General features: G+C 46.4%; 1 protein-coding gene across 1 annotated transcript in view; it reads right to left on the minus strand.

Moving 5' to 3' along the window:
* Nucleotides 1–24,207, minus strand: part of LOC119382025 (hemicentin-2) — a 283,040-nt gene that overhangs the window by 234,083 nt on the left and 24,750 nt on the right. Inside the window, exon 2 of the mRNA XM_037649767.2 lies at nt 14,184–14,570. Within this exon, the coding sequence (XP_037505695.2) occupies nt 14,184–14,570 (387 nt within the window). The remainder of the gene's footprint in view (nt 1–14,183; nt 14,571–24,207) is intronic.

Genomic DNA, 24,207 nt, shown 5'->3' on the forward strand with positions numbered 1-24,207 from the left:
GTGGCCTCCACCTTCTCTTCTTAATCTTTTCCTTCCCTTCCCCTTCCTTAGTGTAGGGTAGCCAACCCGGTTCAGCCTGCGTAACCTCCCTGCCTTTCTTTAATCCTTCTTTTCTGTTTCTTGACAATGTCAAGCGGAAGCGCCCAGCATATAGCCCTTTGCGAACTACTCAATTGAATGCGCGCTAAGCAGGTAATTAAGGGCGCTATTTCGGCTACCCATTGTGCCATAAAAAAAAAGAAATCGAAGGTAAAAAATAAATGCATTCGGAGGTACTAGTCTGTCATCCCGGCCCCTGAATCATATGCACTGCACGCAACCACCGACTGGCAGCACAGCTGCGCAGACCGCTCCTGAAGCGCGGACGACACCGCGATCATACATCAGCGGCTCGCCTCGGAGGAACACAACGCCCGGTCAGCGCCGATGGGCCAGCGCGAGCGGGGAGGGAGTGCTTTCACTGGCGGCCCACTCGTCCGTAAAGCCGCTTGACGCTCATCTTGCATGGCCAGTCTGCCGTGTCGTGCCTGAGGAAAACGCGCTCCGCGGCAGGCTTGTCATTTCGAGGAAATTAATGCCCTGGCGAAAATTGAGACACAATTTCGCGCCACGTTAACATAGCCCAGTCACGAAGAGAACGGACGAAGAATTTGCCGCCGGCGACGTGACGTTACACGGATAAAAAATAATAAACAAAGAAATGCTGCTCACTCATGCTTACATCGGGTTGAACGTTAGAGTTTTATGCTGGGGAGCTCATTTTAACAGTTCCTTATTTATTTTTCGTGTCATTAACGGATTGAAAGTGGTGGCAGCGTTCACAATAAGCAGTCGCAGATGCTTCCAGCAGTATTGCCGGGCGATTTCACGTTACGTCAACGTACGCCATATTGATGTTTGATTCGCAGTTTCCTCTGTGCTTCTGAATATGAACAAAAGAGAACGTGGTAAAGGGCAGCTTTTCACAGCACTGACTGCGCAGCAAAATGACAGCCTCGATGACGTCACTGGCATAGCCCCTATGATTTATTTTGCGTTCTTTTTTTTTGTCTAGGCTATGTTATGCTACTACTCTGCGCGCACAGAACTTTCCGCCACAACACAGCCGCATTTTCTCCTCAAACTTTTTGTCTTTTGCCTAGAGTGGCGTGTGTGAAATTGATCCTGTCTTGAAGGCACAATACAGATCCCGAAAGAAAGCTATACTTCCTAATTTCTAAGTGCGGTTCAGAATTTTCAGCTCCTTTCTCCGTGTTAGACAGACGGACTTTCTTTTGTCGGCGGTTCTTCTTTTTCACTATTCTACGCGGAGATATTAAGAACTACGACGACGTCGCCAGTCAAAAGAACGGGCGGACAAGGACAGAGACGCACACGGACGAGCTTCTCGAACGGATGGATAAAAGTGGAAAAAAGAAAAGAAAATTGCCACGCATCTCTATATAGTGCAGGCCTGCCGGTTTTTCTCTCTTCCTTCAACTGCGGCCAAGTCAAGCGCTCACCGGCAGCCATGCTGCAAGTGATGGATAGCGGGCGCCTACAAAGACAGAGCGCAGCGATTGTGGGCGCTCTTAATAGCTTAAAAGTGGGCGAAATGGCCCAAAACGCTGGCGCACGCGCCACTCGCTTTCCTTCCGTGCCCGTCGCAGCCTCTCACTCCTTTCAATAGTCAAACGCAAGCTTGGTCCTCGAGTCGCAACGACGGCGTCTTTCTCCGCGAGGCCACCGCTCTATTAGTCTTACCCGCAAGTCGCGATAGATTTTCCGTTCCATTGTGTTCGCAGTGCGGGCGCCGATTGTTCGCGGCTTTTGAGCTGCCGCGATCTTCTAGAGCTTCTTCTCCACGTCCTTTTCCTCCTGTTTTGTTTTTTTTCGTTTTTCTTTTCTTTAATCCCCCCCCCCCTTTCTCTTCGCTGTGCGTGTTTTTTCATCTCTACTTCATCAGACGCCCGTCACTTCGCCTCTTCTTTCGTCCAAAGTTGCATTGCAGCCGGCGGGTGGCTGCCTGGCAGCGGGTTTTCTTATGCACCGCTTCCCGGGCCTTCGCCGCTACCGCTCACGTCAGCGCCAGGCTCGTAGTGCGCGAGAACCGGCCCCATTTATTTTGCTTCCGGGGCGCCGGTTTTCGTCGTAAAGAATGTGCCCTAATGCTCCAAAAAGAATAAAGTATAGGGCGCACACTTAGGGAAAATTTCTGGAAGCTAACGAGATAAAAAAAAAAAGAAGCAATAACACAACGTGCAGCTCAAGACTAAGAAAGAAAGCAAGCGAGCGCAGCTGAGTGTGGGCTGCTGCGCTAGGAACGTGGTTGTCTCTCTTGCGTTTAACCCTGGAACGTTCTTGATTTTATCTCTGTAAACCATCAATTATGGTTAACCTCATATTATTGCGCGCGCTTCTCTTTGCTATTCCATTTACGTCTCCTGCCTTTGCCTCCGGAGAATTGTACCGTTCCGCACAGCAAAAGCTGGTGACAGCCATAATAGTTACACTCGGAAAGCAAAACGTACGCAGAAAAGCTGCTGAACGCCTGGAAAGCATTTTGGGCTGGATATTACAGCGCGCCTCCAATAACCAGAATGAAGAGAACCAGTTGCAACAGAAGAATCAATTGCCTTTTAAAAATGTTAGAAGTTGGTAGTAATTAAAGAAATAAAGAAACATATCCACGGGAAATCTCCTTTGGGAGTTGTCCAAGTGATGCATGAGCGTACAGTCTTACCGTAGAAAAATGTATTGTCGCGTTGTTCCCTGGAACATTGTTTTCGGGTGGCATCGGCATAGCGTCTTTCTTTTTCTTTGTAGAGTTTGTTAGCATCTCGAACGGCGCAAGGAAAGGCCCATCCCACGATCATCTAAACGCGTGTTCAGCATTGAATTTTCGCAAAGTCGGAATTTACCGGGCGTGTAGAATGCTCGATGTTGATATTACACGTTGTCCTACAGAGGACTTTCATTCCACCATCACAAGATATTTCATCGAAGCCTTCGTCGCAAATGTTCTTTGACATTTTATAAACAGCGAAGCTGTTTAGCAAATCGTTCCTTGTTCACCCCGTACCAAAAAACTATCATCATCATAAACGGGTATGCGCCACATAAATTGGGTAAGTCCCCACTACTGACCACTGGTCCACTAAAAATGAAGAAGAAAACTATCGTCATCAAACCGGTATGTGCCATTGTGCGGTAAACCAGAAAACTATCATCATCATAAATGGGTATGTGCCACAGAAATTGGGTAAATCCCAATATACACAACTTCCGCTAAAAAGGAATAAGGAAACACTGAGCCCAAAAAATGGCTGCGAAGTGACGGCGGCGAGATGAAGAGCCCGAGCACGTACAACGAGAGAATACTAGGGAGCGGGAAAGGTAACGGCGGCTGCGAGAAGACCCCGAAGCGATGGAAGGCCTACACCAACGACGACGTGCCCGCGGATCTATGAGAGGCGCGAACGTTTTGTTTCAGCGCAAGGTTCTGTCTCTGGAGTTTGGACGCCCGTATCGTGTCTGTGACGGTCTGTGGTTTAGCTCGAACCTCTCTGCGCTGAGACTCAACCTAGAAACAACCTAGCATCACCTAACTAAAGCCTACCAACAACCTAGAAGCAACCTATAAACAACCTGCATCACCTAGCTAGGCAGCCAGATTAGTCTTCAGAATCGTCCAGTTTCGCTGTTTCAAGCGTTGTGCGGCTTAGTGCAAGTTTCGCCAGATTTTTTTTTTCTACGACGTATTCATACGGTTCGGATATATTAAACGCTCTGCAAGCATGGCTGCCTAGCTTAGTGGTAGAGACCCTAACCTTCGGAGCTTGGGGCCTGGGTTCGAACGCCAGCACCAGCAATAAAATTTAATTTTTACATTTATTTTTCTATAGAACCGGTCGTCTTACGTGGCTGACATAGTTTTCTCGTTCAATTGGCATAGAAATGCTTACTCATTAAAAAAAAAACAGACGTCCCATATGAAGTATTGGTCCGAGAGCCAATATTATGAAGATGTTCAACGTCTCAATTCTAATTATTGCCAGCTTCGTTTCCGAATTTCCGTGGCCTGACTGTTCGTCTGGCCGAATGACGCCTTAATTATTACTCCTATTACAGAGAAGGTGTATATGGCTATAGGGTTCCGTGTATTCTTCCCGTGCGTCAACGAAAACGTAATATACCACACAAATTGGGCAAACCCCACCACTCACCGCCACTTCACACAAAAAAAAAAAAAATGAAGAAAGGAACACACGGGCAGCAAGCACCAATTAGAGGGGCCTTGCAATGCTTTTTCAGCACGGTCAGAAAACGCTGCCGATCGGTAGACGAGGCTCCTGAGAACACGCGAGCCATACATAGAGCAGATCCCGTCCTGGAATTTACAATTAATTCTCAAAGCCAGCTAGAAATCGTTCCCTCTTCTTTCTACAAATGATGCCTTATACCCAAATGACCGCGCCATATACCCAATTTCCCGTCCATTGGCTGATTTGAGCATCGTGAGCTACATAGTTACCGCGGTCGCCGCGGGAGGCCGCCGCATGCCTGCGCGCGGCTCGCGATCACACTGAAAGTATAAGCCGCGCTTTCGAAGAAAAACAAGAAAAAAGTGCTCAAGGTCATGACGCGCGCGTGACATACCTTCTATCCCCCGTGCCATCCCTCCCTGCTTAGCTTCCAGTGCGCTCGCCGGGACGAGAGAAGAGAGGAAACAGTTACAGCGTCCGACGAATCTCTGTAACTCCGCGCGTACTTTACGGATTCTAAAAATTTTTGGGGCGGTCGATTCGTGAGGCACAAGACTCCTTTAATGAAGCCATTCGATGGTTACTTGGGACGTTGCTTTCGGGCAGCATCGGTCTGGCATCTTTAAAATTCTTTCCAGCGTTCGTCAGCATCTGGAACGGCCCCACGGAAGGCGTATCCCGCGGCCACTGAAGCGCTTGTTTGGCTATAAATTTTTGCAAATCTTAAGTTTTCGCGATGTGTACAATTGTCCATGTGGGCCTTGCATGTCCTACAGCAGAGGGTTTCTTCCACGACCCAAAATCCAACGAAGCCTTCACAGGAAATAGTATCTGGGGTTTAACGTCCCAAAACCACGTTATGATTATGAGGGACGCCGTAGTGGAGGGCTCCGGAAATTTCGACCACCCGGGGTTCTTTAACGGCCACCTAAAGCTAAGTACACGGGCCTCAAACATTATCGCCTCCATCCAAAATGCAGCCGCCGCGGCCGGGATTCGATCCGGCGACCTTCGGGTCAGCAGTCGTGCGCCATAACTACTAGACCAGCGTGGCGGGGCCCTTCACACAGTCTTCTTTTACACTTGTTTTGATTGGCGGGTGCAACGCATTAATTTGATTCATATATTGACATTCTGAAAGCGTGAGTGCGTACCCCAGCGATTAAGACGACGGCTGTGTTAAGAAACTCGCGCCCTTGAAGCACGGGGGCCTGGTTCCGAAACCCAGCATCACCAAGAAAAAAATATTTTGTTCTAACAGGGGAGCTGTTTAAGCCGGCCGTAAAAGCTTTTGTGTCCGCAGAAAACCACAGCTGGGCGTGCGCCACAGGAATCGGGCAAGCCCCGCTACCGAGTACAGCAGGTGCGAACGTTAAACGAAAACTCTGCTCGTCGAAGTGGAGCACGCGAAACACGTGAAAGAGAGAGAGAGAGAGAGCTAGAAAGCGATAGAAAAAAGAGAAATATAGAGAATAAAGACATAAAAAGATAGAGAGAGGAAGACATAGAAAGAGAGAGAAGGAGAGAGAAAGAAACAGACACGAAAAAGAGATAGAAGAAACAGAGAGCAAGACCGAAAGAAAGAGAGAGAGAGAGAAAGGAAGAGACGAAAGAGAAATAAACATAGAAAGAAAGAGAAGAAAAAAATTTTAAAAATCAAGAGAAACAAGGAAGGCCACCCAGATCCGCTCTTCCTTCAGGTTTGGCACCACTACAGTGCAAAGCTGCCACAATTTTTTATACAGTTATTTGTTTATAGCGATTCGTGCGTCTTACGCGACACTGGGACGGGAGGACATTTTTCTCGTTGAGTTGGCATATAAATCCTTGCGTATTTAATCAGTGCTACCTAAAGGACATATATCTCTTAATCTGTGCAGCCCGTTACAACTTCAATATATTTCGCGTGGTTCTTTCCCTCAGCGTAGAGAAATAAACCGGGCGCGCGTCTTGTTGACCTCTCTGCCATTTCTGCCGTCTTCTTTCTGCTATTTTTGACGTCTGCCATTGCGGCTCAGCGGCTCTGGCGTTCTTGCGGTTTCTATTCCCGGAGGCGAGCAATGACCTTTCGTGTAACGCCATAGTCATGCGTGTTGAAAAAAAAACACCAAGTGGCTGCATTGCGGCCTTCTACGACAGCCTAGCTCAGTCGCACCAAACCAAAAATAAACATCCCCTCCTCTTTACTGCTCCCCAGTAATGCTAAAATGGCATATGTTTGTAACTACAATGCGTAAGGTGTGATGATCTGTGAAGATTTGTTAGCCGTTTAACTAAATGTTGTAACAGTATTTGTCGTAACCGAAGAAGTCCTGACGATCTCAGTCTAGCGATACTAAGCCTCTCTGCCAAATTAACACGGCCAAACTAAAACGGAATACTAAGATGCTTCATTTCCTTATTAATAGACGAGAAAAGTCGCCCGCACGTGGAAAATATGCCGACGTACAATATAGTTGCGTCGAGTGTCCCTCTTGTGACGGGAAATCGGTCGAGTGAGCTAAAACGTTAGGGAAGATGAAATTGCAACCACGATTGGCGCATGGTTCGAGGGATCCCCGCTTCCGTGTACCATCCGCGTACCAGACGCCAAGCGATAAGGCACCATCGACGCCTTGTCAACCCCTTCAGGTTTAAGCAGTCGAAAGCAAGGCGAACAAGAAAAAAAAAAATACGCGGAGACGAGAGTGGCTGACAGAAAAGCAATTTTTCACTTGTCCGCTCGACCGTCGCAGGAGTCAACTGGCCCTGAAACCGTGGGTCAAAACCTAAACGCTCAGCCAATCGTGAAAGGAGAAGCGATGTCTTGCCGACAGACTTTCCGCCCGATTTCGTTACACGTCGTGGGGCGCCTGGAAAACGGTCCAAAAACCGCTCTTGTCCGCTTAAAAAAAAAAGAGAGTATAAGCAAAATAAAGCGAGAAATGCTGCAAGACACTTCTCGAAAAAATCAATAAAAAGCAACAAAAAAAGGGCTGAATCTCTGGTGGGGAGGTGGTTGGGGGCTGTAGTGCTGAACCCGCCTGCAGTTCGAGCAGACCCGTGTATGTCGCAGACCAGCAGCGGCAGCACCGAAGACATCGGTGGACCCAAGGTGACAGGCGGCCGTTTTGCAAGCAAAATGGGCCGAAGCGGAGGGGGACGGTGACGCACGCTTGCCGGCTGTCTTCCTGCCGTGCGACGGTCGCTCAAAAACAAAGACGGGCCCGGGGCGTGCCACGAAGGCCCCGCTCTCCATTGCCGAATTACAAAAGGTAAAGGCGTTTCCCTGGGTCAATGCTTGGCGTCAGCGCTCAGTAATTAGGGCGAGTGACCTCCAGGAGCATCCCGACCCCCTGTAGTGAGCCGAGTAAGAAGAGCGGACGGTCGCATGCGTAGCTTTTAGCAAATTCATTCCGGCTATGCGTATGCTTCTGATGATGGGGCAACAAGCGCGCCGCGTGTTCTCGCTTACGTTCGGCAGACAGGGTCGCCTGATAACCGACAATGTGCGCGCGTATGGAGCTTGCCTTTCTTTTGTGGCTTTTTGAGTTGTGTACCCTGCCATGCTCTTGCGTCACAAGTGTTACAGCCGCCCCCACATGAGCTGGGGAAACGCTGCTACGGACAGAAAGGCGCTCCTTGTGGCGGTTGGACACGCTCGAATGAATAACTAAAGATAAAAGGCGGAGACAAATGTGCCCCCCCCCCTACTTTCGCTTTTGGCGCACAGGAACACGCCACGTTGACGTAAGCAACGAACTGTACGTGCCTCAAAGCATGCAGATTTATTATGCTTCAACGTGAGATATCAGTTGCTGAGATAAAGCATGCTCGATTTACAAATGTAGACAGTGGCGGTGTACATGCTTCAAAAAAAGACACTGTCTAACCTCCCTGCATTTCTCTCCTTTTCTTCTTATTGCACCTCTGCAGGTGTTTTCAGTACAGCTCAGCGCTTGTTTCCCATCAGAGGCGCCAAGACTTTCCCACCACAAGCCATCTTTCGAATAGAACCACCGACTCATCGCTCTATTGTATTACTAAATATATGAGCGTCAACATTTCACATAATCCAAACTGGTCTTCTAGCTTAAGTATGATAGTTAACAATGCTAATAGAACTCTCCGTTACCTTCGTCGTAAGTATTCATTTCCCTTGCAAGAGTCAAATTACTAGCTTACAAAAGACTAATTCGTCCGCAGTTTGAGAACCAGCCCAATTTAAACGAAATAAATACACCAAACTTGCCCAAAACCGCGTAGTTTGATTAATCTACTCCGATTACTCGTACTTCACACTGTTACTAACGTTAAGAATAGAGCGGGCCTGCGCCGCAAATTTTCTTGGTTGTCTGTGTATCACAATATGTACCATGCGTTTCATATAAATCTGCCATCCAGCCAGCCCATCGTTCTTAAGCCCGCCCATTTAAGTCACCACAAGGCCGCCTGCCCACTTCCCGCTTGCACAACGACCCAGGGTCACTCCTTTGTCATACAAAAAGCCCGTGATTGGAACGACTTCCCACAAGTGTCATCCATGATACTGAGCGCGATAATTTTAGAAAATATGTCGAATGTTTATCTTTTTTTAAAAATTAACACTATCTTATTAGCTCAACCTTCCATGTCAAACCTTCATCAAAGGGAGCCTTTGACGTGTATAAAGTAAAGAAATAAATCAGTGATGGTATCATGCTCTAGTAGCACGCACGCACGCACGCACGCACGCACGCACGCACGCACGCACACACACACACACACACACACACACACACACACACACACACACACACACACACACACACACACACACACACACACACACACACACACACACACACACACACACACACACACATATATTACGGTCAATGGCGCATGTTCCGGAAACACGCCAGAGTTTCCTATGACCGGTCATTCGCGAATAACAAAGAATCAATCATTCAATCTAACGAACGAACGAACAAATGCAGAGAATAGAGTAAGAGGCGCATTTTGAGATCACAGACACCACCAATATTTCAAAAATATATTTGCTTGCGTCACATGCATACAATCGTTTCGTTTCACTCGTATGTTGCTTTGAAATCTCAATGTAGTAATTCTTCATATTAAATTATCCTGTCAACCCACCTGTTGTGCCTACAGCTGCTGCTTCTTCAGGTACTGTAACTCATTTTATCGAATATAAACAGAAATGTGCCGTATTCTGGATGCACTGAAATGGCAGGGACGTACAGGCGTCGTGAGATGGTTTCTATTTTTTTTTCCTTTTGATGGTCCCCTAAGCGGCCATTCAATTTACGTTCCTGGTTTCCCGATACATATTTTAAATTGGAACCATAGTGTGCTGATACAGAAATGGTTGTAAAGTTTCAAGTGGCTCAAAGTGCCGCTCTTCTTGATTTCTTGGCAGAGATATGGTGGGCGGTAGTTCAGTTCTACCGGAAATACTTTCAAAGGAACGATATAGGTAATACCGCTATTTCCCTCTCTCCATAAGTATAAAAGCAACACGCTGCACGCGCAATCTCTAGAAGCTCACGTCTGTCTGATGACTGTTCATGGCGGCTCACAGATACCTTGCGCACGCTGTAACTGCCGTGCACTGTAACTGCCGTATAATGCGTCTAAAGCAAGCGCCAGCAAAAGCGAACCCGTTCAAAAGCGTCGAGCGGGAGGAAATGTTAGTAGATGGCGCGTTTTCTGTCTCTAAGTACGGGCACACCACATAGGACATGCGCTTCCAGCTTTACGCATTACCGTCGCTACGGAGCACCTGCAGCGGTGTTGATCAGCGAGCGGAACTACCCGTTCGATACTTCCGGATTCAGCGTTGCGTTATAACCAGCGCACATATTTCGAAAATAAGCACTATATGCGGGCGCAAATTGCAATGCGGGATACGTTCACGTATGTTGCGAGTAATGACAATCGCAGCTTGAGTCTTCACATAACGCTGTAGACACACTTTCGGACGTTAATCCACCTGTTTATATTTAAGTTAAAGTTTGTCATAGTCAGCGTCAACTTTAACTCATCGTCTTCAGAAAAAGAACTTTAGTTATTCGGGTTACAAGCATCGACGAGGCTTGTACATACTTTGGCGATGTTTCCAAGTGGCAAATTATACCAGAAGGGGCGCTTACGGTGCATTTGCGCTGCTCAAGGTAAATACGACAGTGAAGTCGTTATACATTACATAGGGGCAGCTCGATTGGGGGTAACTATTCACCGAGTATCTAAGTTTTCATTTTAAAGTTTATTTGTGGCAGGATTACAAACTTCATTCTAGCAATATGTTTATGTATGCGCCTGTAAACATGCACGGCATCTTAATTATGTTTGTTCGCATAAAGTTACGAGCGTCCATTATTTTTCCACTTGAAACATACTGGACCATATGTAAGTGAATATAGGCGGGGCACATGAAGCCGTAGCTGTGCTACGTGTTAAATGAATGACATGGGATTTCGTCATGGCAAAAAAACAGAAAACTAACTTACAACAGGAAAGAATGAAAAATACGCAGCACCTACATACTAAAACCCAGAAAAGCGCGACTTCTGCGTCTTCACGTGGCGTAACTTGTTTTTACGTATTCATTGACAGGGATGTACTGACCAAAATTACCTCTAATAGCTTTCCAACAGTGAAGCGATCGAACGCATGCATAAGGTGTGGTGTTGCTCGCGGAAAGCGCCGCTTTTGCGGTACATAGCTTAATTAATGCGCAGTAATTGAAATAACCGTGCACTTACACTAGAGACTTACTCATTCATGCTTCGGTTCCTTACGAATATTACCGAGTATTAACACCAGGAAAAAAAAAAGCACTATTGTTACTGCTGCATGGTAAGCGTTTACAAAGCCACTAAATCCACAATAGAGTATTGTTTTTAAATTAATTTTTGAATCGTTTCTCATGGAATGTCTCGTCACCAGTAGGAAAATCTGAAATGAAACTTGTCGCTTATTATCTCGCTCTGAAACTTCGACACCGATGATGCGAGCGTGACATGGCTAATTCGTTCTTTATAAAATAAGTAAATAAATAAATAAACAAATATAAATAAACAGACTAAACGTGTGATCTAACGGGGTGCTGGAGCTCCAATGTGGCGTTCCCTGCTCTCTTTTATTTTCACATCCTCTTTGGCTTACCAACATGCGCTATATTTAGTATTAAAGATAAGTGAGAGGTACTAACCTTGCTTTACTGAATATTTGTCATTGATTATCAGTTGACTATATTCTTGTTCTAAGCGTTCCTATCACAAGCTTCACGCAATTCAAGACTTCGAGGTGGCTTTCCTTCTATTTGCGGGTCTTTGAAAATTTTATGCAGTTAACATCTGGCTTTAATATTTCATTCTTTGGCCGCCCTTAACGTTTCCTCAATTGTAATTGCGCGGAGCGCCTTTCTTGCTGACACAGCTACGCGTCGCCGCTCCTTAGTGACGCCATCTGTTAGCCTTTTTTACTCATTCTTCCATCCTTCGTGTGCGACTCGCAATTAATTTTCCATTATGTTCGTGCGCGGCACGAACGTGCGGCCGCGTGCTCATTTGCGCGCGTCGTTCTCTTGTCAGAACATAATCGCATTTTTCATGAGCAACGTCAGGGCGACGTCGAGTGGTTTGACAGGACGAGAGAAAAACAACAAGCGCCGAGGTGCCATTGTTTATGGAGTTTCAAAACTGGGCACTGACGGAATAATTTCTGGCGTCTTGTTCAAAGTACAGTTCTTCAATAACGACGCCGCGCAGACGGAACGGGCGAGTTCTTTCCCCGAGAACTGATTGTCCTTAATAATAACCCGCTTTCCTAATACAAAATATGAGGAACAGCATTAACGTCTAACCGAACTCTGCGGGCCCAATGTGACAGACAATTAATAAAGAAAGCGACACTCTAAACGAACGGTCTGCTTGTTTCAATTTCTATCTTTATTCTTGAGGTCTTCCAACCGAGCTGGAAGCACGGCAAAGACAGGGCACGCATTTTTGATAGATGGCGCCTTTTTATCTTTTGCAGCGCTGTTTCGGTCGGGCTCGAGCGTGCGTTCCGGAAGAATGAGGCACGAAAACGAAAGGAGCGAAGCGAATAAGCGCTCTCTCGCTAAGCGAGGTTTTTCTCGAAGGCCGACAAGAGACATTTTTCCTCGACACGAGAGGCGCGGATAAGATGGCCATTCTCACGCTCAAATTGCCAAACACTTTATACTTGGCCGTCTCTTCTTTCTTTTCTCGAATTCATTCTCTCCCGCAAGTGTTTGAACGCCTCGTGCATTTGAACGGTTTCTTTCTTACAAGAGAGGAAAAAAAAAAAATAAAGGGCTTAGCCGGCAATACTTGTCCGAGAAAGAGAACGCGCTTGTTCTTTTTTCTCTTGCCTCCCTGTCCCTGTTTTGAATTCCTTTCACACTTTATTTAAGAGCCAAAGTCATAGCAACAAACGTCGACGCGGATGTTAGACAAGGAGCGTACAAGGCATTTATTGTCTTCCGACGGTGGGAATACGCACACCAGGTCCGCCGCTCCCTTCTCGCACCTGAGGTTCACGTGAACTTCACACGCGCCTGCTGAAAGCAGCTGATATAGCCTTTGAAGTTTAACCCCCCCCCCCTTCCCCGCATGCATTTTTCAACGACACTCTCGCCAGCATCTAGTTTAGGCTGCAGATTATTTGTCTTCCCTTTTATGTTTGGGGTGCTGGGTTATTTCTGCAGCAATATTTTCTACGGCATCGTCAGCCTATCATCACATAGGCTGACGATGATGATGATGCTGATTGTCTATGGCCAAGAGAGCCGTGCCGCCCGCCTTACAGAGTTTATTCTTCAGGCGCCTCGAATTAATTTTATTTTTCTTTCTTCGAAACTCAGTTTACGCGGGAAGGAAAGCGATGAACTTCACGTGTGGGTGCACGTCCTTATTGCCCTAGTACGACTCGCTAACAAGAGAAACAGCGTAGGCGTTATTCCCCACCGTTTCTATGTCTTGGTGAGGAGGTCGCCTATATGCCACGCGCCGTATGTTATTACGATGCGGCCGACGTGGTTGGCATCCCAAGCGAAGCGTGGGCCGATGTGGGAAGTGTACAGAGGAGTACGTGAAGGGGACTGTATTGGCAATACGGAAATTTAATTACTCATCCGTTAGCATATTTTCAAGGACAAATATTTGCGCACCGCGCGCGTACTTCGTTATTGGGTATTCTTTCCCTCCACGACAAGAATACAAGAATGGTCTTTCGCATCGGAACTTCGCTTTCGAGCAGCAAGGGCGAAAGTTCCCTAAACTTTCTTTTTCTCCAGTTATAGCTGGAAACAGGAGGAAATAAAAAGGAGTTGCAAGGGCGTGAGTATCCGCGACTCCTTGATATTCACTGGTATCTGAACCATGTAGGTCCAAGAACTTGAACATACATGCCTCAAGACACAGGACGCGCTTAAGTAAATGCAGGACTAACTAAGATGGACCTCAAGCAATAGGCAAGGAAGATGGAGGCGATTGATGGCTCTCGGCATAGAGACAGAGTTACGTTTTGGAGAGCATGAAATGTTTCGAACAGCGCATACTTATTATTGTCCGGAAATAGAATATAGTTGCTGGAAGCTCTTTCCTTCGGTGGCTTCCGTTATACTACATAGGCGGACACAAGTTTAGCACTCGATATTACGCAACACATGCCACAGCTAGTAACTGTAACCACTCAGCTTCTCCAATCTTCGGCTGCGGCTTTAGAGAACTGTTTCAAATGTGTAGCGCTGCACACTTCTGGAAAGCGAGTGTGAGAGCCTTGGCACATTAAAGCAATCGTGTTACTTCCTTGCCCTTTATTTAAGCTCTTCCTTTCACTCGTAGGTATACACTAAGGCTAATGGGAAAAGGAGCAGGGGGGGGTGGGGATTGCACACCGGAACGAGCATTCAGGAAGTCAAACGCTCACCGAGCACGGAGAGGCGAACGATGGACGCCTGGACGCTGCCGTCGGATCGCGTCACCCGACAGGTGTAGACGCCCGCATCGGCGAGGCCAAGAGCCTTGACCTTGAGTGCGGCCGGTGATCCGAGCACCGCGAAATAGGCGCGTGGCGACCAGTCTTTTCGTGGCTGGTGGCGGCCCTGCATTAGGTTGGCGCGGCCCGAGAAGTAGACAGCGTACACGGGTTCAGGGTCCGTGTCGTCACGGCGGTGCCACTCGACGCGCACGGGCGATGCCTGCGTGGCGGCGTCCCGTGCGTGCAGGACGGTGCACGGCAGCTCCACCTGGCCGCCTTCCTGACCCACGTACGACGGGGCATCGGCTTCGTCCTCTTCTGACACTGGATTATCATCTGCGAATGAAAGGGCAGTCGCCATGTTTGTATACAGCCGAGGTTTCACGGCAAGCATGTAAAATAAAAACAAAAAAAAAAAAAAAAAACGCGCAAGTGTTCACAATCAGGTAGCGCTATTTGCCTTTTCGGTCGGTTTGAAGATTGCGATAGCAGCAGCACGTGTTGCACCCCAAGAAACTTCCGGTCACTTCAATTATCACTCTCTAACGCCGAAGCAGAAAGCGTGTTTTTTATGTTGTGCCAAAATAAGGAAAGACTCTTTCTTCGCTTTCAGGTAAAAGGAAGGTGCTTAAAGTGAAGGCCTAACTCTTGTACTGCTGTGTGTGCAGCTTAGAAGAATATCTATTTAAAATATTTGGCCAGACACAGGGAGAAGAGTGTTGAAAATGTGCGGGCTACTCACTAAGGCTTTTTATCCCCGCCAATGCTACTATAGCTACGCCGGCGCACAAAACCGGAAGCCGTCCAGGAGCTGTGTTTACAAGCAGCGAAAAGGTCTATACATTGCCTGTCAGGGACAGAAGCGCGGAGTGCATTACGTAACCAACGGTCGTCCCTTAGATAAAATAAGTAGCAGAGTGGTTGGACCAACTGGAACATGATAATGGTTTTATATAAATCATAATAGTTTCATGTGAAAAAAAAACTTGTAAACCTCCAGCAGCATCTTGAGGCATGCGCACATAAACTATTGCGAAAAAAAAAAGTTAAGTTACATATTGCACCGTCGTGACCTGCGTCTTGTGGTCCATCTTTTACCCCTGATTTTTCAGTAGTCAAAATAATCCCGGCTGGTATTAACGTTAAAACAGTTGTGGTGGTCCATGCATTCAAAGCAGTTTGTTGAAGTTTAAGACGCTGAATGCTCCAGAGGCGTCAGCTACGACTGTCATTATGCAGATGAAGTGAACGGCATAGGAAAGAAAGAAACCGGTGTTTTTAATGTGAGATAGGATGACAGGTAGAATCGAAGGGCGGCAAGTACAGGAATTTGTAGGCAGATACAGAAATGGCAAGCACGCTGTATAAGATGACACCCAGTTCTCTGACGTAAACATATACACAGTTGAAGCTTCGATAGAATATCATCACGCTCGTACCAGTGTGGCGCGTTTGTCTTGGCATCGTAGACGCACGTGAGTCACGGTTGCGAGCAAGACGAGCGGCAGCGGTGCCCATTAAATCTACAATGCGTCGTGCATCCTTAGTGACCGCGACGAGAACATGGAACGTGTGCTTGTATACTGCCCTCCTTTTAACAGTGACGCAGACATTGCGCGCCCCTTTAAACCGATGGGACGACAGAGAATTCACTAAATTAAAAAAAACTGGGGCAGGTACGCACCAGTAGCGCGAAGACGAAGGAAGCGGTCGAGCTGGTGGCGTTGCCCTCCTCTTTTTCCTCCTCCTAACTTCCCTTTCCCACCCCTTGCTATACTACACTATACAAGACAGCTCCACTAACGCGAAACCCGTGGAGGTGCGAAGTAGCGGTGTTTCCCATAGGAACACGTCAATAGCAATGAGAGGACGGCGTCCTCTCATTGCTACAGACATCGTCCATCGCAGAAACAAAGCTTTTCCTGAGCCAACGCGCCGTCTTATTGGCCACTCGGAGAAGCGCACGTGGCGTTGTCTCTCGCGGGCGAGCGCGCGTTCTCGTGAGGTTTTCCTGAGCGAACGCGCCGTCTTATTTGCCACTTGGTTTACCGTGACGGGCGACGACAGGAGACGCTGACAGCCCGGGCGCTTAAGGTGCTTCGCACCTAAAAGTACTGGGACCATAGCTTCGACCGTCACCTGCGCTGCGGGCCATAAGAGGCCTGCTGCACTTTCTCGATGAACGCTGTTAAATGCGCGCCTGCGTCACATGGCCGAAGTTGGTGACGCTGATGTGATAAATAAAAGCGTCGTAGCACCATCCAGTTTCTGCAAGGTGTCGATATATACTAGAGCGCAAGGTGCATGCATACTCTTCATGTGCTTGCCGCGAGACAATACATCTGCACGAATAGCAGCCGCGTGTCACCTTCTTAACTATGGGTAATATTCTGGACGTGAGAATTCGACAGAGCACGAGGGACTGTCAAATTTTACCATCATAACTGACTGCCCTGATTGGTCTAAAGTGCAGCTACAACCTCTATGATTGGCTGAAAATTCGGTTACGAGATAATTTGACAGTAGGCATAGTGTGAGGATGAATAGGAAAGTATCCTATTCAGTACAGCTTTGAAGCCTCGTTCACGCTGGAGATTCCCAGTCGTCGACATGAACATCTGCGTCACGCGACAGAAAATAAGGGGGCTCCGCAACACTTCTTGGTCCATGAATAATTTCAGTTACAAAAAGAAATCATCCCATTTCACAAACTAATCTCAATGCCAGACTACGCGAGAATGGAGTTAATACAAGGACGAAACCTGCTCTTGGTTGCACACAACAGGTAATCCACTTTGAAAAATGGTGCAGGCATCGCCGGGTGCGTCGTTGGTACAGCAGGTGGTGTTTTCTTGATTTATCCGTGTGAATAGCGGTCTGCAGAGCAAGTGTGTGTAGTGCAAAGACGGCAGCTGTGGATTAAGCGTGCGTACGTATACTTGCAGCATTAGTTTGAACTCAATGAGGCTTTCGGTGTGACCACGTGGCATCCTTGTTTCTGAGCTGCTGCGAAAGTCTGAATTAATGTAATTGGTCTGCGAATAAAAAGGTGCTTTATTATTATTATATGTTGTCTGTATGTAGGTATGGTGTTCAGAGTTGCAATGTTTGGCTACTTTCTTGGGCCGGTGGCACCAGAAAAAAACGTCTTGGCTACTTTCTTGTTCCCTCGATTTGAGCCAAATTATCAATAAGTAGTGACCTCGCAGCCGCCGGCATTCGAGTATGTGGTGTCAAAACCTGACGCCCAAAACATGTTTCCAGCTCCCAAAGTTGAATTCGGCACTTGGATTGCCCAGGCAGTGAACTATAATGAAAAGGATAGTTCAGTTGCCTAAGCAGGAGTAAAGGTGTTAGAAGGGTGTAGGTGTCGGCCAGTTGGTGATTTATGATTAGCGAAGGTAACCGCAGAAAGACACAACTCGAAGCGGTGACCGTTTCGTGTTGTCTCTTTCTGTGTCCCGTGTGGTTTTGTGGTTGCCTTAGTTAATCAAGGTGTAAGGGTTAATGGTGGGGGCCAATAAATAAAAATCTAAATAACTATAATTTTATAACCTGTCAGTGTGGGAGGTCTCGCGCGCAAACACACACACAAAAGGGGCTTCTGGATACATGGCTGGGACTCGGGAAGAACTGTTGCATGGGGACTCATTTTGCAGACTACCTATTGCTAAACGTGACTTTAAACAATAATTGAAAGTCAACAGAACAATCGAAAGGGCTCCGCATCCATGGCACTCTGCACTCATCCACATTAGAAATCTGATATCCGATGAACTCATTGTGTCATTTCCTGGGATTCGGCAGTCACACAATTTATGCTTCAGTCACAGCAACTGTGATTTTGAGCACACTCGCGCCATATACTAATTTATATTGTCGTTACTTCTAGTCCTTTGAAGAAAAGCCCTCAAAAACGCGTGAAGAGAGTGCCATTTTTGCAACAGCGCAGGAAAATCGTCATCGTGCGCGAAGTGATTGCTTAAGTAAAAAATTTATGATTGAATCTTAACAATTCTGATCTTGAAGTGTTCATGTTGTACTTATTTACATTTTCGCGAGAGGCTTTTGTATTTAGTCGTTCAAATAATAACGTCGTAGTTGTTTTCACGCACGTGTGGCTACTTTTGGCTACTTTTACTGCACTTCGGTCAAGTTGGCTGCTTTTAGGCCAGTTTTCCCAATTTTCTGGCTATTTTTTGTCTTTTCGACCTGGCAACCCTGATGGTGCTATGTAACGTACTGGTGAGCGCGACCGACGCCTTGCACAGTAATGCACGCGGTGTAGCTGAAAGGGCAATCGACGCAGTGTTCGCTGTAGCGTATCGCATCATTATAGCTGCAGCGCGACCGTTCGCGATGATGATGCTGCACAGAAATAAACGAGAGGCGAGTGTGATTGCTTCTTTTTATAGAGGCTCGTAAGTGCACAAGCCCGCATTCTGATATAAATGGATCGCGCCTACTAGCGTGATAGAAAATTTCGCCGTCTGCGCGAGCCTTCAGAGCTGCTTATGCGCGGCTCAAACGCTGAGAGTTTGACCTGCATCTGGTGCAGAGAAAACACTTCTTGTTTTTCTTCTGACCGTAACAATCCATGTGATAATAACGCGACCGTCGCGGCGATTAAAAACATAAGGTGCTAATCGCACAAGTAAATATTTACGGAGACAGGAATGCAATAAAGTAAGCTTAAGGGTTAGTCAACTATTCTTTCTTTCTTTCTTTCTTTCTTTCTTTCTTTCTTTCTTTCTTTCTTTCTTTCTTTCTTTCTTTCTTTCTTTCTTTCTTTCTTTCTTTCTTTCTTTCTTTCTTTCTTTCTTTCTTTCTTTCTTTCTTTCTTTCTTTCGTTTTGGCATAGAAACATTCATTCATATCTTGAGACCTATATGATACCTCTAAGAAGCAATGCAGCGCCACGTAGATGACAGGATCCTGGAGCGTACTGTAGTTTACACTCAGAATGGTGACATCTATGTAAGGCATAATGAGTCATGCGCAACATCTTATGACTCAGTCATCACATCGTCCTTGTAACTGCTTAAAGAGACGATGATTTCTTGCACTTATGATGCTGCAGCCGAGGTCCATTGCTTGAGAAACATGCAAATGCGTATTACCTCTTGGTTTGACTGCTCGCGTGAGCCATGAGTTGCAGGACGCGTTTCCTGACGTGCAGGTAGCCGGAAAAAAGCTCTTCCAAATTTGGAGGACAACCCTGTGCTTTAATTATCAGAAGAAAGTGTCACCCGAGTATGGTGAAACAGTAGCGACAACTCGCGAGACAAAGGGGAGAGCGCACGTTGTCGAAAGCTTTTCTTGCCCGACGTTTATTTCTTTCCGACTAGAACGTCATCTCGCTGAAGCGCTTATGAAGCTCGAATTTCATAGCTGTCTTGAATAACAAAGAATGTTTTGTCGTGTATGTAAAACATGCATAAATGCTCGTTCACTTACAAAGCTACCATGTCACCATGACCCGCTTCCAATGACCCAAAACGAGCGTTGCCTGTATCCGCCCCTGCGCATGCGTGAATGGAGTCGCGCCATCACCGATTTTGAGGCAGATGGCGTACGTTCGTTCATTCATTAAATAAAGCGAACTTTTCTTTAACCTATGCTTGCCACTGCATTTGGCTTTAGGACTTGAAGTTGGCAGTGGGAATACTGCGAATGTGAACACGGTTCATGGATGGATGATGTCACGTAGAAGTGTTGTTGGCTGTTGCCGCTCGCCATTTGTACTATCCAGTCCCAACAGCTTTTGGCGACGTTCTACTGAACTGCTCTGCGTTGAGTGGTCAGCGTAGTGGTGCTGACCGGATCAGCACGTTGCTTAAACGGACGACGATATATAACTGCACGCGCGCTTCTTCATTATGCCCTCATGAAAATGCGGACATTTGGCCAGAAACCGAATCCGCAAAAAAGAAAAAAAAGAAGAAAAAAAAATGCAATTTTACTTGTGCCTATAATTGTGCAGGTAGAAAAAAAAAACACTTGCTACAATGACTGTACTTGAACTTTTCGTTTTAAATGTGCCAAAAACTTCATTAAATTAGGTGCAGGGGTTGCTATAAAACAATAATTTCTTTGTTTCTTAGTATTTAGGCAGCACCCCCGAGCTTAAAGCTTACTCTTAAAAAAGCATTTCGATGAAAAGTAAATGGAAGGGGGGAAAGGGAAAAAGAAGGGGGGGGGGGGTCGCAAAATAGTTTTGGTCGTAGCGCAAAACATACAGTTTTCATTAAGAAACGTCCCTTGTTATAGACTTAAAAAAAACTGCAAAATTGTATTTAGCTGCTATGCGTATAAAGTACCTTTACCTGATGTCTTTTACTTCATGCGCTTTCATTTGACCGTGACTTATATTTTGTGGCAGTTGTCAGGACCAAGCTCCTTCCCTTCCCTTATCTTTGTTTGTCTTAATGACGCATCTGTTCTCAATGCAAGTATTAAAAATATTAGTAATAATAAGAACTACTGCGAACACTTTTCTTCGGCCCAATCTTCTTGAGAGCGCTTTGGTCCACGTTGAGCAACATCGGATAAAATATCGCTCGAGAAAAAAATCGAAGCGCAAATATCACAGAGAGAGAGAGAGAGGGGCCCAGAGAATAAAAAATGCGGGGTGCTGATGCAGCCGCGCGTCTGGTTTGCTGCCTCGCACTTCGGTCAGGAAGGGCATGCGGGGGCACAAAGCAAACAGACGGAGCAGCGCATTCTAATAACTGCATACACTCACGAATGCCTGCGCGTCACGTCTACAAACGCAAATGAAGTTTTGAGGTACGCCCGCATGGCGGCAAATGAATGCATTAAGCTTATTACAGTTATGGGAGAACCCGGCATCATTAACGTTCTTCGCCATCTAATAAATGACAGCGAGGCTGCTACTAGTACGCACCACTTTATTTTACTTGTTTTTTGTAGCTACCACTAGCTATCGTCATTTTGTTTGCTGTTGATGCTCTACGCAGAACGTTCCTTCATCTCGAAAATGTTCCATTGCTTACTCCGTGGAACGCGGCGCGAAACTTTTTCTTGAAAGAACAGCAACAATACTCATTTAGTTTGTTACTTTACGCGCGAATGGCCAAACTATAAGATTAAACTGCTCAGCTTTGCCATGGAAGCTCTATCTGGATCGTGCGTCGTTTTAAATTACGCCCACACGTGCGCACACGCGCGCGAGGGAGAGAGGGAGCGTATGAGACATCCAAAATTTATGCGGCCCCACGCCTACTCTCCTGCGACTGCTCTTAATAGACGGTCAATGGCATCATTTGCCCGGCTATCTACTCTGTCATCTATTGGCGGTGGGGCGTTCGCTAAAGATATGGCTGGCCATGTCAATATTGCTGCCTCTGTATACCTGCTGGAGCGATGCGTGCACTCCTTTGCCCGTACGCAGCCTGCGATGTGCAGTACTCACGGATTGAAATGCGACAATTTAGGCCTAAGTAATGCACGTGCTTTTATTTACACCGCCTTCAGTTCGTGTAATATCGGCGTAATTTCGACTCGAAACTTGCGTCAGAGCCAACCTCACCTGTGGGATTTGGTTTCGTAGAGGCATGACCCGGTAATCTCTAGCAATCGCACATGCCGGCCGTTACACTGAAAATTGTGCCGTCGCGTTTCAATCCGTGAGGACTGTACGTTCAGAAATTAGGCTATACTTAAAAAACCAAATACAAAACCACATGTACAGTTTTAAACGCCCAATCATTAATTTTTGTCTGTGCAACAGTGAGACATGTTAGCGTACAAAACGCATCAACCTGTTTCCTCAGTTTTGAGTGTGCCCATTGCAAAGTCATTTGTGACCAATTATTAAACTTGAACGATGACGCAGTAAAACGTCCTATATAGCTTGCTTTGCCTTGCCTGGGAACAAACAGCATATGAGCGACGATCCCTATGCGTGAAAGGACGCGATATAAAAGAGCGTTCGAGCTTTAAATTGTGTTCAGCTGGCCTACTCCTTGCAGGATTTTTCAGTTTTGGGCATGCAGGAAGGTTCTTTTGAGAAGGGCTTTCAGAACCTTCATGTCTAGACGAAATTTAAATTCCAATATTTTTTTCCCTTTTTGGCTGCTGACTTACATACGCGTGAAATTTAGTGCACACTCGCACTGCATGGGAACGGAAAGAGTAGAAGAAACGATGTCGCACTTTTTTTGGCAAATATGTAACCGAAAACAAGTTTCATAATGCTATATACGTGTATATGGCGTCTCGCTGGATTTCTGGAACATCAAATATGTGCAGAACATCCAACAAATGGCGGTCGTGAAGAAGCTTCAGCGACATTCGGGTTGACCCCGGTACGCTCCCCCTCTCGTAGACGAGCCCATACTTCTCGCCTTTCAGAAAACCGCTAGGGATTCGAGAGGGTCAGAGAGGCGGCTGCTGCGAATAGATCTGCCGTCTGCTCGGCATCGAATCGTAACGTCAGCCCCTGACATCCGGCGAAGCAGCGCTGGCTAGGCCTAACAGCCACGGTTCACTGAGACCATGACGAAAATTCCTCGTTGGCATGCGTCACGACGGGAGGGAAACTACTGCGGGAGGTTTGCGGCTCATGGATGATTGGGTGCGAGATCACGCACGAAGCTCAGAGCATAGAAGTGGCTTTCGGTTACGCAGGCGACCGAATGAGAATTAGAGGGAGCGCGTTTACGAAGCTCGCTTGAGCCCTTGACCACTTGACTGGGCAGTACAGGCAGATAGGTGCCGAATAGTACTTGCGCAGCATGTCCTAAATTGCCGGCGTCACGCCGTCACGCAATCAATCTTTGCGACATCGTGACTGAGCAGGTAACGCATCGCGCTGCGCAAAAGGCAAACTCGAAATGCTACCACGCGACCTCGACCAAAGTGGACTAAACCAGGAGACGGATGAACAGTCTATAAACGAATTTTCTGCACTACTTACGTTGTGAAAAATGGTGAGAAACTTTTGTTTCGGCCTGCATGTCTGAATAACAAAGCATTCCAAAAAAAAAAAATAAACTAGCTTTAGAGATTAAACTGTCGCCACGTTCGCAAAGATGTCTTGAAAGATTTGTCTGGCTATTGTAAGTAGAAATTTCATGCAAATCCGAGAAGTATTCTAGCTAATCACTTGGAAATTACTGAAAATGGATGACTTAACTGCGCCATTTTTGTTAATTACCAATCAATTTATCTTAACTCAGGCTAACGAAGAACGTTAAAGCGAGCGCATATTTAAGAGAGCGATATGTTTGCGCACGCTACTGAGATCTGAAAAAATATGTAGTTTTTCCTTTCACGTCGGATATGTAGATGTCTAGTAGGTAATGAGACCTTGAACGAAAAATGTAGCCAATGCTTAGACAATTGTCTAAGCACTGGCTAAGCATATACATGCACAACGTTAACTTAAGTTAACGTTGTGCATGTATATTGTGCAAACTTCAATGTTACGTTCATTGTGAAGAAACAGCGTAGAGGACGGGATGAGTTAAAGAAAACAGACAATGTCCTGACTGTAAACTGGCATTTCTTTTTCAAATTCTGAGTCACACAATATACAATAAGAAAAAGCCCGAAAAGGGCTCAGTGCTATCTATAAGTGACTCGCTGGCCGGCAGTGATACATACTAATCCCGGATCAAGTGATACATTAGGATTTAACACGTGCAAATCTAGAGCAGGTAAGAGGTCAGTTTTACACGTGTTAAATCGTAATATATGACAAGCTACCTGTTTTCCGATGCTCTGTCGTGTTGGCCGGTCGGCCGAGCCACTAATAGATGCAGTTGTTCCCTTTGCATCCTCTGCCTTATGTATTGTATGACTCCAAACTTGAAAAAAGAACCGTTGATAGTCAGCGCATTGCCCTATCTATTTCGCTCGTCCCGTCGTCTACGCTGCTTCGCCATCACGAACATAAACAAACTAGCTAAGCTAAGAACCCTTCTGGATATCTGGATACGTATTTGCT

Source organism: Rhipicephalus sanguineus, chromosome 1 (assembly GCF_013339695.2).
Source record: "Rhipicephalus sanguineus isolate Rsan-2018 chromosome 1, BIME_Rsan_1.4, whole genome shotgun sequence".
Taxonomy (NCBI): Eukaryota; Metazoa; Arthropoda; class Arachnida; order Ixodida; family Ixodidae; genus Rhipicephalus; species Rhipicephalus sanguineus.